Consider the following 11240-nt stretch of genomic DNA (forward strand, 5'->3'; position numbering starts at 1 on the left):
GTATGTACTTAAATTACAAAATGCTTCAGTCTAACTTATAGGTCACCTTTTGCCTTGGCTTTGTCTTCTTGCTTGTTATTCTTCAATTAGCGTTGTTCGTTGTTCGTAAGTTAGGGCTCAGTTAGAGTGCTCTGTTATTTCTCATTTAGTGCTCTGTTATGTCTTGGTTAGTGCTGTTAGTTGTTCCCCGTTAGTGTTCTGCTTTTGCTCAGTTATTTCTCAGTTTTTCCTTTGGTTGTGCTTTAGTTGGTCTTCTTATCCAGCAGAGGGCGGTAATAACACTTTTCCGTTAGACTACGCCAGAGAGACGCGTATCCTCCGCGAATGCCTTTGCGATGACGCCGATATGAGGCAAACGCAGAGCGGCCATTACACAGCGAGTTTCCCTGGGAAGGTCGGGAGAGCGGGGGTGCCACATAAATAGACCAAACCTCAGCGTGCCGATCCTTTCGCGACGTCCTCGATCTGAAGACCATCCCCGGACAGCGGAGAGACGGATGAACGCTCTCTACCGTGTGTTTCCCAGCTGAAACGTCCAACTTGGACTCGCTAAAATAAATAACCGCTCTAGCGGCCGACTGCACCGCTAAGCGAAAATCTAGCCGCCTGCTCGGGCTAGACACAAATAGCACCGCCGGTCCTGAGGGGGGGAATATTACCGTTACTGGATTACAAACCAATCGTTCACACACAAAAAGCCATAGGAAGAAATCAGTATCACCTTTCAAGACGTGCTCGGAATGGATGATAAAGCATTCACTAAAGAATTAGACCAATGGGTCGAACAGCTCAACGAGTGCAAGCAGCTCACGGAGAACCAAGTGCGGACGCTGTGTGAGAAGGTAACGGCTATCTGACTGCTTTAGGGGGCATTTTGCGTCGACATAAGTCGAAACTGAAGTTACTTACGTTTTCGGATTTTAATTCCACCTTAAAAAGTGCGTAAATGCTGCGCCACTTAAGGTAGAACGGGAATTTTGGAACGGCTAACCTAACCCTCGTTTCGGCAACAGTTTATCGTTTTTAAATTTAAATTACCCGTCGGTTACACTCATTGTTATAGTTATGGAAGCTACTAGTAAGCGTTAGCTAAAGAATTAGCGTTACGATTTTTACTTCGAAGTTTATGGTATCTTGTGGTCTTAGTTACCGTTAGCTAGTGGCTAGGTAGCTAATCAGCGCAGTTGCCTCGCTGGTTATTTCAGGCTAAAATAGTAACATTCACATAGTAACGGTCTGTGTACATTGGCTTATATTTTTATTATTCGTTGATATATGTCTTTAAGAATGCGACTTTATAACTTTATACGTCGTGTGTAGTTTATTTTGGTGCTCGCCGAAGTGTTAAACCGGGAACAGTATGAAGTGAATATGACGTGAAGTGTAGGTAGCTACATGTACCTTTTTTTTCCAACCGCTCAACCGGTTTTTTCTTCGCTTCACACGCCCGCTGAGGCAGCTATTTGTAGAACATAAAGGGCACAAATAACCTTTTCTCTCACTTTTGAAGTAATATTTTCTCTTTAAACAGAGCGCAGTTTTTAATATTTTAAAATCTACAGTTCAACTTCAGTGTAATTAAGTTTAATAGTAATTAATAAGTGATTTAAACAGTAATTAAGCCAGGTTTATTGGTCATCAAAACCAGCCCAATGACATGAGCAGGCAGAGATACCTGTTCAGTTCAGTCCAGCCCACTTATGCTGAAGTTAAGTCACCGAAAATGTGAATAAATAGGAGGTAAAGTTTTGTAGATAGACAATTGTCTCGCAGGCACTAACAACTTCTATGATTATGTTAGTGTTGCATAGTTATTGCTCTACATTAGACTTTGTTATTTGCATGGTATGCAGTGATTACGCTAGCTGAGTCACTCAGCCAAAGTTAATCTTCCACCTCATTCCTGAAGCTGTAATGTTTTGAAGTAATCAGAAGAAATAGTAAGTGTTTGCTTGCCCTGACACATTTCTGTGCTCTCAGCAGGACCTGATATGCAGGCTGTCTTAGTTGATAATTACCTGCAGTAAGTTTTTATAGAGCTATAATGTATGAGTTCTTCTTCTGTCAGGGTTTTTCTTTCTGAAAATAGCATATTTTATAAAACTGATTTTTAAATTTTCAGTCAATTTTATTTTAAGTACTAGTGCGTTTACACAAGGTAAACAAGAAACCTGTCAGAATTGGGACACATGGAAGCATGTGCTTCAAATACTTTTAGGGTGGAAAAAAAGGCAGCACTTACTGTCATTACTACAACAACAACTTTAGGAGCCCAGAGAGGCCAGAGTTGCTATTATAAGCTAAATTGCTTTTTAGATTAAGAGTCATAATTAAGACATATTAACATGGCAGGGCATTAAATCTCCTGGATTTAACAGTTTCTATATTCATACATAACCACCATCACTTAAAAAAAAATAAATAAAAACTTAGACCAGTTGTGCTTTTGAACTCTCAGCAACTGAAGGATTCAAACTCATAACTTGTTTCTTTTTGACCTTTTAAGCACTGACAGTACCCCGTAACACATTTAGAAATGTCAGTCATAATGATGTACATTAGAGTATCAAACCTACATTGTATTAAATCCCTTCTCTTTTAGTCGAACACACAACTGACATTTATAATATACACATGTTGCCTTCATTATTTTAGATTATATGCAATTATATCTATATTTTAAGCGAGTATAATTTTAGCTCTCAAAGAAAACAGAAATTGTATTCCATGAGGCCTGTCAGCTTACGTTTTGACCTTGTTCAGGGAAAAATTTCCCCCCTGAGACTATTCCCCCTTACTGTGCAGCGTGGCTCTGTTAGGCCAAACATACTCCTGTCTATGGCATCTGCTTGAGAGGGCTGTGTAATGCCCTATTTACGATGTTAAATGAAAAGGAAAAGACAGTAATCTACATAGTCCCCCTACTGTGCTAAAGAGGAAGGGGGCTGCAGAGAAGAGGTCTCCATGGAAACACTCTCATTGTCTCCATGGTGATACCAGGGGTAGCACTTACAGCTGATATTGATTTGATTTCAGAGGTTTGTAAAGGGCGTTTAGGCTCAAGAACAGGCCGAAGACCAGAGTTTACAACTTGTCTTTGTTTAACCTTTTCTTTTAGTTTTGTTTAAGAATCAACATGTGAACCACTGGAAAAAACATTGAGTCTATTTATAGTCTGTGGCTGATTTGAATTGATCATGTGCTGCATTTGCCTTCAAAATTGCACTGTGCAGAGTAAAGGCTGTGTTTTGGAAACAGGTGTTTGATCTGTTTACACAGCTTGTTGGGCACCTTTTGGTATGTTCTATGTCCTGAAAATAGCTGTCACAGAACAAAGTTTTTACCATTTAACTACGTAAGTTAAAACCATTGCTTAAGTGGCAGTACACAGACCATTTAATGATTTAAATAAAACATTTGAATACTAGTACTTGGATGTAGTTTTTTTTTCCAAATACATTGTTAAAGAAAAGTGTTTTTTACTTTCACCACATGATTCATTAACGTTTATTCTATGTCTATACAGGCTAAAGAGATCCTGACTAAGGAATCCAATGTGCAGGATGTGCGCTGCCCTGTCACAGTGTGTGGTGACGTGCATGGGCAGTTCCACGACCTCATGGAGCTGTTCAGAATTGGAGGGAAGTCACCTGACACCAACTACCTGTTTATGGGTGACTATGTAGACAGAGGCTACTATTCAGTGGAAACAGTCACACTTCTTGTCGCTCTCAAGGTAAGATAATAAACAGTGGATTTGTAGTGAGATTTAGTCTTACATTTATACCTTTTAAACACCAGGATGGTTTGATTTTTTTTTTTATTTGTTTTAAATATTGCTCAAAATCACCTTTGTTCAACAGGTCAGATTTCCTGAGCGCATCACGATATTGCGCGGCAACCATGAGAGTCGACAGATCACGCAGGTGTATGGATTCTATGATGAGTGCTTGAGGAAATATGGCAATGCAAATGTCTGGAAATACTTCACAGACCTCTTTGACTACCTACCCCTTACGGCCCTGGTTGATGGACAGGTAAACCTATGTAGCCATTTCCTTTTTTGGTATTAAGATTTATTTTTTTTAGTTTGAGGAAAATACTGACGTTTGGACAAGATAATAGTTTATTTTCTTCTTCAGATCTTCTGCCTCCATGGTGGATTGTCTCCATCAATAGACACATTGGATCACATTCGTGCTCTTGATCGTCTCCAGGAGGTGCCACATGAGGTAAGTTCAAATGTTAATCGACATGGCGTTCTTCTCTGACAGCACTAAAAGGAAATATTATTGTAATCAAACTTTGTTTGGTCTTTTTCAGGGCCCAATGTGTGATCTTCTGTGGTCAGATCCTGATGACCGTGGAGGCTGGGGAATCTCTCCTAGAGGTGCTGGTTACACCTTTGGACAGGACATTTCTGAAACTTTTAACCATGCTAATGGTCTTACCTTGGTGTCCCGTGCCCATCAGCTGGTCATGGAGGTGAGACGTGTATTAGTTCACGTATTATATTCATCAGTTATTTGCTATTTTTGTTAGGGAGGTTTAGCGAACGTCTTAAGAGCTGTATTAAAAGATGCTAATGTTTGTATTGATAATTATCTTCTCCTTCACAGGGATACAACTGGTGTCATGACAGAAATGTTGTCACCATATTCAGTGCACCAAACTACTGCTATCGCTGCGGCAACCAGGCTGCCATAATGGAACTGGATGATACTCTTAAATATTCTTTGTAAGTGTTAATTAATGACTACATAATTACTGCATTATAATAAATGGTGCCTTCAAAATGGGATTCTCAGTAACTAACGTAAAATATGTGACTAACAACACGGACTGGAGGTAGTCTCAGAGCGAATGTGATTTTGATTGAGCCATTTTTAAATGATTTTTAAAAACTATAAATGCTGTTAGACAAGAACATGAAAGCAACTGCTTGTTTGCAGCTTCAAACTGCTTCTAACCCAGATCTCACTGTTTGTATCTGTTCTTTCACAGCCTTCAATTTGATCCTGCACCTCGGCGTGGAGAACCCCATGTCACTCGCCGCACTCCTGATTACTTCTTATAAACACCCACACACTGGCCTGACGTAGGAGCACGACCTCTAAAGCAAACCACAAAGCAATGTGGCAAATCCCAAGATATATACATATTCATCCCATCGCGTGTGTATATATATGGGGATGTGTTAAGACATGACATGAAAGCACTAACATGGACCAAAATGTGCCATACAAGCATCTAATGCAGAAATACAAATTGCCCTGTGTCTCAGTACTGCTACACAGTGTCCCGTTTAGCCTATAGTGCAATTGCCTGCTGTATACTATGGATAGTAATGTTCTCTTTGTTCTTGAATTGTACATTACTCTGAGCAAAAAAAAAGTGATATTTAGCTTTTCTCCCCTTCAGTATCACTGGACAAAATTATGTACTTTAAGTTGGCAATGCCAGGCATGTGAAATAAGGTAACATTTTCTACAAGTGCACAAGCTTACATCCTTTCCTGTCTTCACCAAAAACACTATGCTATTGGCAATGAATGCTTAATCTGAGGGAGAAGCCTCTTCCTTTTTGGGAGTGTATGCTTTCATGTATATGAAGCTCTATCTTAACTCAACTGTTTCCCCTTTGTCTAATCTTACCCTTTTTTTGTGTTTACTGTCTTTTCTGTGTATTTGTCATGAAGTGATTGCCTCTTCTTTGGTGTATTTGAACTAATAAAGTACTTTTAATCGCGAACATCTTCCGAAATTCTTTTTCTATTGAATCTTCCTCACATTGTGTGAGAACATAACTCAGAAAACGTTTTTTTCTCTTATGTTTAGGTACAAATGTATTACAATCTTGGTTTGACCTCTAGAAGTGGGGGAGCACTTGTTTCCTTCACATGTAATGCCACACGGTGGAGCCAAAACCTCAATGATTCTGCAGGGTTTTGCACGCTTACCTAGGATGTGTTATGTACAGGCCTAGAGCTGCTTGAACTAATAGGTATTGTGATTTTAAAAAATAACCCCAGAGGTAAATACTAGTGCTACTCTTGCATGTTATAACAAATGTACAGTAATGTGCAAAAGTCTTGGGCACCTACTTTGTTTCTCTATTTACTGATCATTGTCTAAGTGTAAAATTATGTATTTATATTTACAAAATACATAAACATAAATGCCATAAAAAGTAGATGTGAGCTAGTGTGAAGGCGGAGTGTTTCCAGATATTCTTGATCTTATGGATTTTTTTACATGATGGCATGTTGACTATGTATTGGATTCATTATCTGTAACCCCTTATCCAGTTCAGGGTTGCGGTGGGTCCAGAATCTACCTGGAATCATTGGGCAGAAGGCAGGAATACACCCTGGAGGGGGTGCCAGTCCTTTACAGGGCAACACAGACACACACTTTTGAGTCGCCAATCCACCTACCAACGTGTGTTTTTGGACTGTGGGAGGAAACCGGAGCACACGGGGAAACCCACGCAGACACAGGGAGAACACACCAACTCCTCACAGACAGTCACCCGGAGCGGGACTCGAACCCACAACCTCCAGGCCCCTGGAGCTGTGTGACTGCGACACTACCTGCTGCTCCTACCTGTGCTGCCCTATGTATTGGATGATAACCTCAAATGAGAGTTGTGAGTTTTTTTTTTTTTTGGGAGCCAGTATTTAGATGAGAAATCTCATTTTCTCTGGATATTATAAAATTAAAAGTCTAGTATTGTGTGTAGTAAGCATCCAATACCTTGTTTGGTATTATCCAGTCCCTGCCAATGGGATTTAATGAAAAACCTGAATTTAATTATTAGGTGATGTGTGTGTATATAAAAAGATACTGTGTAAATAATATTTAATCTACAAAAAATTATATTTTGAATGAGACAATAATCAATGTTCTATCAAAACATAACACAGACATCGAGAGGAACGGAGGAACTAACCCTACACAAACAAGACTTTAATCTGTATAAAAGTATAAATTGGTCTGTTGACGGTGTTATTGCCGTGTGGCCAATGGTTCCAGGAAAGCTCTGGATGCACCATGACCCTGACCAGGATAGGAATAAAGAAAATGAGTGAATAAACTAACAATTAAAACAAATCAAATTGCAGATATGGTCTGAACAGACGAGCATGATTTGCTGGAGCTAAGCGTTAAAGGTCATAGCAACACTAAAGTCCATGTAGACAGAATGAAACAGAATGGTATGCTCAAACGCTTTGCTGTTCAGCACAAAACTGCAGGTCATGTTGCAGGTCAAGTAACATATTTAAGGCCCTTTTTCATCTCATAGTTCTTGATGTTTTTTTAGTGTGTTTAGACAGAATCTAAAGTCAATTAATATTAAACATAAATAAACACTCAATTTTTAACAGTACCGAATATAGAAATCCATGCTGAGGAAATGGAATTTTGATCAGTTACTAAGTAGCAAAGGATTTACATTCCTCTTATTTTAGTGGATTGGCCGGTTTTGGTTTAGAATTTATTTATTTATTTATTTTTATAAATGCATAGTTTAAATTCTAAACTGGATTTCTTTTATTGAGACAGTAAAACATCTGATCACAAAGACATTAAAAGTTCGTATGCACCATTTATATCAGAGGCTAATACATTTGCTAGTGGGTAGTCTACTGTTCTGTATGCCTTCAGAAATGTTTAACGGACTGGATTAAGTTCACTTGAACTGAATGTAAAAGGGAAAAAGAACGGCATTGAGGTCCAGCTTGTCAATTGGCTTAGAAGAGATTTACACTGAGATGATGACTATTTCTTAGTATTTGTCTGTTCATTATTCAGTATGTAAATTTAGATGCTCATAGAAAAATGACAGAAGTGATGGCATATACCCTTGTTTACGTCCATTCAGAAGATTTCTATGTAGTGTACAGGTCTTTGTCCCCCACATTGAGGGCGGTGTCCTTGTTGATTCCAATATCCTCAATTGTCAGCTCAGAACATGTGAGAAGTGGTCTTCGAGGATAGGAAGTGAACAGGGCATATATTGTAGGAGAGTATCCAGACTTGTACATCCAGTCTGAAAGGACCTAAACGTAAAACAAAATGTTGTATTTACAGTCTTCAGTTTTAAAATGTAACCTGTATCAACCCAGAAATACTCACTGAAGAACTGCAGGATTTGAAGAACCTCCTTTGTACTGTTCTTCCACTTGGACACCTCAGGGCAACCTTCACCACCTGCAGATCAGTTCTTACATCAGACTAATATTTCAACTCTGTGTCCGAAATGGCTCCAAATTCCCTATATTATTTATTTATTAGTTATTATATTATTGGGAACTGAATTTCTGAGAAATGTTGAGATTTCAAAAAATGAACTCACCCCTTCAGCATTTTCTGGAGGCTCTTCGGGTAAGATTAAGATCTTAAATAGAGAGGGGGATAAAAGCTTATTTCTTATTATTACTGACACTAAAGACACTATCTTAGCTTATTAGCATGTTGTAGAAATTCTTAAGGGCATGTGTAACCTAAGGTTAGAAAAGTACTGAGCAGAAGCTGCTGTGTTGGAGCAGGGACATCACTAAAATAAAAGGTGGACAGCTGGGACAACTTTTCTGGATAAACAAATCCCGTTTTTTCTCATCCAGGATCAAAATGATCTTAGAAATGCTTTCAAAACACTTTCAGATCGGATTAAACTGGTCCAGATATTTCAGTATAAGGATTTCTAGGTCTGGATTTTCTGTGATTTAATACTCTTCAATATTGCCATCTGCTGGACAAATAATTTTCCTAATTTTTGTTAATGAAAAATAAAATTATTAAATCGAACATTCTAAGAGAACAAACTGTTCCCTTTATTCTCCATCTCCACAGTTTAATTATGCCTATTTATATTTTATCCTATCTTCTATTCTAATTGCTACATTTCATAGTCACAATTTTGTCTGAAAAACACATTGAGCTACATTCATTCATTCATTATCTGTAAGCGCTTATCCAATTCAGGGTCACGGAGGGTCCAGAGCTTATCTGGAATCATTGGGCGCAAGGCAGGAACACACCCTGGAGGAACATTCACACACATTCACTCACACATACGGACACTTTTGAGTCGCCAATCCACCTACCAACGTGTGTTTTTGGACTGTGGGAGGAAACCGGAGCACCCGGAGGAAACCCACACGGACACGGGGAGAACACACCAAATCACAGACAGTCACCCGGAGCGGGAATCGAACCCACAATCTCCAGGTATCTTGAGCTGTGTAACTGTGACACTACCTGCTTCGCCACCGTGCTGCCCCATTGAGCTACATGTATACCTCAAACAAATGACTATAATTTCAATGATCTTGAGAGAAATAAAGTTTTAACACAGCATTCCTCATTCATAATTGTTTCTTACTCTTGCCAATATATTTTATCAAGGGTTAATTAGTGCGAGTGCTTTAAAAGTCCAAGTCATTTCTGTTTCTGTTGTGTGTCCTCCTGCTTCGGTCCACCTTTCAAGGTCAAATTTTTGCTTTCATCAAGAGGCCTAAATGATGACTAAAGCTTACCCTTTTCTCCCTGGGAGGTTCTTTATGAATGGGAACTGTGTGTGGTGTCTCTAGTTGCTTTCGTTTCCTTGCAGCCGTCTGGTTGGGTGTCTCTTCATTGTCCTCCTCTGGATTTACCTCCATCTCTCCCTGTCCGTCCAGCAGATAAAATTATTAGGGGGTAAATGACAGCTGTGATGATATCATTAGATCTGGTCCAAAAGTGATAGCAGAAAATGTCTTACCCCTCCTAGGGCAAAACCCTGACTAAGCTTCCATGTATGTCCTGTCATTCGATAGAAGTCTTCATCTTTTTTCTTTTGCAGTGCTTCCTGTCGAGGCTTCAACACAGCCTCATGATAAGCACTGGACTAATTTAAAGAAAGAAATACAAACTCAAAACCAATTCTTACTGTAATAACACAACAAGCATGAAGTTTTAACACAATAAGTGCACTGCAATGTCAAATGCCAGCCAAACCTTAGCAATATGATGATTCTGCTGCTCTTTTCTTGCTTGATCCTGTTTTAATTTACTATCTGCTTCATTATCTAAAAAAAAAAAAAAAAAACAATCATCAACTCTGTACTAAATGTTTCATAGAGGCCCTGTCCAGTGAAAGTCAAGTGTTTACATTGTTAACATGTTGAGTGGTGTTTGTATGTCATAAGATGAATCTTATGTGAAATAAGCAGCAAGTGCCATATATCAGCATTTATGCTTTGAAACTGCAGGGCTCAAAAGACCACTTGCCAATTCTGATATCCAGGATTTCTTTTGTCATAAACCTAAGAAACCAGTCCTTGGAGGACTGGGCTTTTGAGTGGCAGAAGAGTGGATAAAGATGTAGGCAGGAACTAATCGCATATGTCACTGGTGAACAGAAAGGCTTTTTTGTGGGTTAAACCAGGACCAGAAGATGTATACACTTTAACATATGGAAAATAACATGACACTGAATGTTTGAAACCTACATTCCAGTTGTGCAGGACCAGCTGGAAATAAAAGGGACTTCAGCTTGGGGTACAAGGAGGTCGTCACCCATACTCCAACAGCTAGAAACAGTAGCCCACGACATACCAGCTGCAAAAAAGCTTTAACACCTGCAGACCACAGCATCAGTCAATTGTTGAATACCATTACAACAGAATAATCTGATTTAGCGGCTGTAATGTAAAGAGAGTACATGTCTAACGTGTGTAAAATATCACTGTCTCCAGTACAATTAGTCTGATATGAAGAGCTTCAACTAGCTAATATAAAATCCCCAAAAATACTACAGCTATTTTGGCTCCGTTAAATGAATTTTTCAAAAGAAAAAAATTACCTATTACTGAATACTTCCAAGACAAAAAACAACAAACTGTGACACAGTAAATACCAAATAACAAGCCCCTGCTCGATACAGCCATTTCCCTCTTTAACAGTGGAGGAGCGTCCACTGGCGCTTTCAAAATAAAAGCTTTGAGGCGCTTTCAGAGGATTTAGCTTTTTTTGCGGCGCTCCATTGAAAGTAAGATGCGAATCAAGACTAAATCATTTTCACGTAAAATAACATTTGGAGTTTTAAATTGTCCAAAATTTTGTAAATAACTGGTTGTGTCCACATTTATCTATTTCTAAATGTTTGCTTTGATTTTTGACAGATTCGGATTTATATATTAGTCACTTAATGTCATTATTTTAGTGAACATATGGTTTACCGATTCCGTAAAACAA

At 38.8% G+C, this 11240-nt stretch overlaps 2 protein-coding genes across 2 annotated transcripts; one reads left to right on the plus strand and one right to left on the minus strand.

Moving 5' to 3' along the window:
- Positions 1-315: 315 nt before the first annotated feature.
- On the plus strand, positions 316-5754 carry ppp2cb (protein phosphatase 2, catalytic subunit, beta isozyme). The gene is made up of 7 exons (XM_066651720.1): positions 316-842; positions 3527-3736; positions 3864-4037; positions 4143-4232; positions 4324-4485; positions 4620-4738; positions 5005-5754. The coding sequence occupies exons 1-7, from the start codon at positions 741-743 to the stop codon at positions 5075-5077; spliced, it is 930 nt and encodes a 309-aa protein (XP_066507817.1). The 5' UTR covers positions 316-740; the 3' UTR covers positions 5078-5754.
- A 1195-nt stretch (positions 5755-6949) lies between these two features.
- ubxn8 (UBX domain protein 8) lies at positions 6950-10957 on the minus strand. The gene is made up of 8 exons (XM_066651750.1): positions 10849-10957; positions 10496-10624; positions 10002-10072; positions 9766-9891; positions 9542-9670; positions 8359-8400; positions 8139-8213; positions 6950-8062 (listed from the first exon to the last, which is right to left on the minus strand). Exons 1-8 carry the CDS (start codon positions 10931-10933, stop codon positions 7892-7894), a joined length of 828 nt encoding a protein of 275 aa, XP_066507847.1. The 5' UTR covers positions 10934-10957; the 3' UTR covers positions 6950-7891.
- Between the last annotated feature and the right edge of the window lie 283 nt (positions 10958-11240).

This window comes from Hoplias malabaricus, chromosome 18 (genome assembly GCF_029633855.1).
Source record: "Hoplias malabaricus isolate fHopMal1 chromosome 18, fHopMal1.hap1, whole genome shotgun sequence".
NCBI classification, from domain to species: Eukaryota; Metazoa; Chordata; class Actinopteri; order Characiformes; family Erythrinidae; genus Hoplias; species Hoplias malabaricus.

Coding starts and splice junctions, on each gene's coding strand:
- ppp2cb (XM_066651720.1), top strand. CDS start 741: ATGGATGATAAAGCATTCACTAAAGAATTAGACCAATGGGTCGAACAG. Junction 4,038..4,142: donor CGGCCCTGGTTGATGGACAG/GTAAACCTATGT, acceptor TTTCTTCTTCAG/ATCTTCTGCCTCCATGGTGG. Junction 4,486..4,619: donor CCCATCAGCTGGTCATGGAG/GTGAGACGTGTA, acceptor TCTCCTTCACAG/GGATACAACTGGTGTCATGA.
- ubxn8 (XM_066651750.1), bottom strand. CDS start 10,933: ATGGCTGTATCGAGCAGGGGCTTGTTATTTGGTATTTACTGTGTCACA. Junction 8,401..9,541: donor AACCTCCCAGGGAGAAAAGG/GTAAGCTTTAGT, acceptor TCTCTATTTAAG/ATCTTAATCTTACCCGAAGA. Junction 8,063..8,138: donor TCAAATCCTGCAGTTCTTCA/GTGAGTATTTCT, acceptor TTTTACGTTTAG/GTCCTTTCAGACTGGATGTA.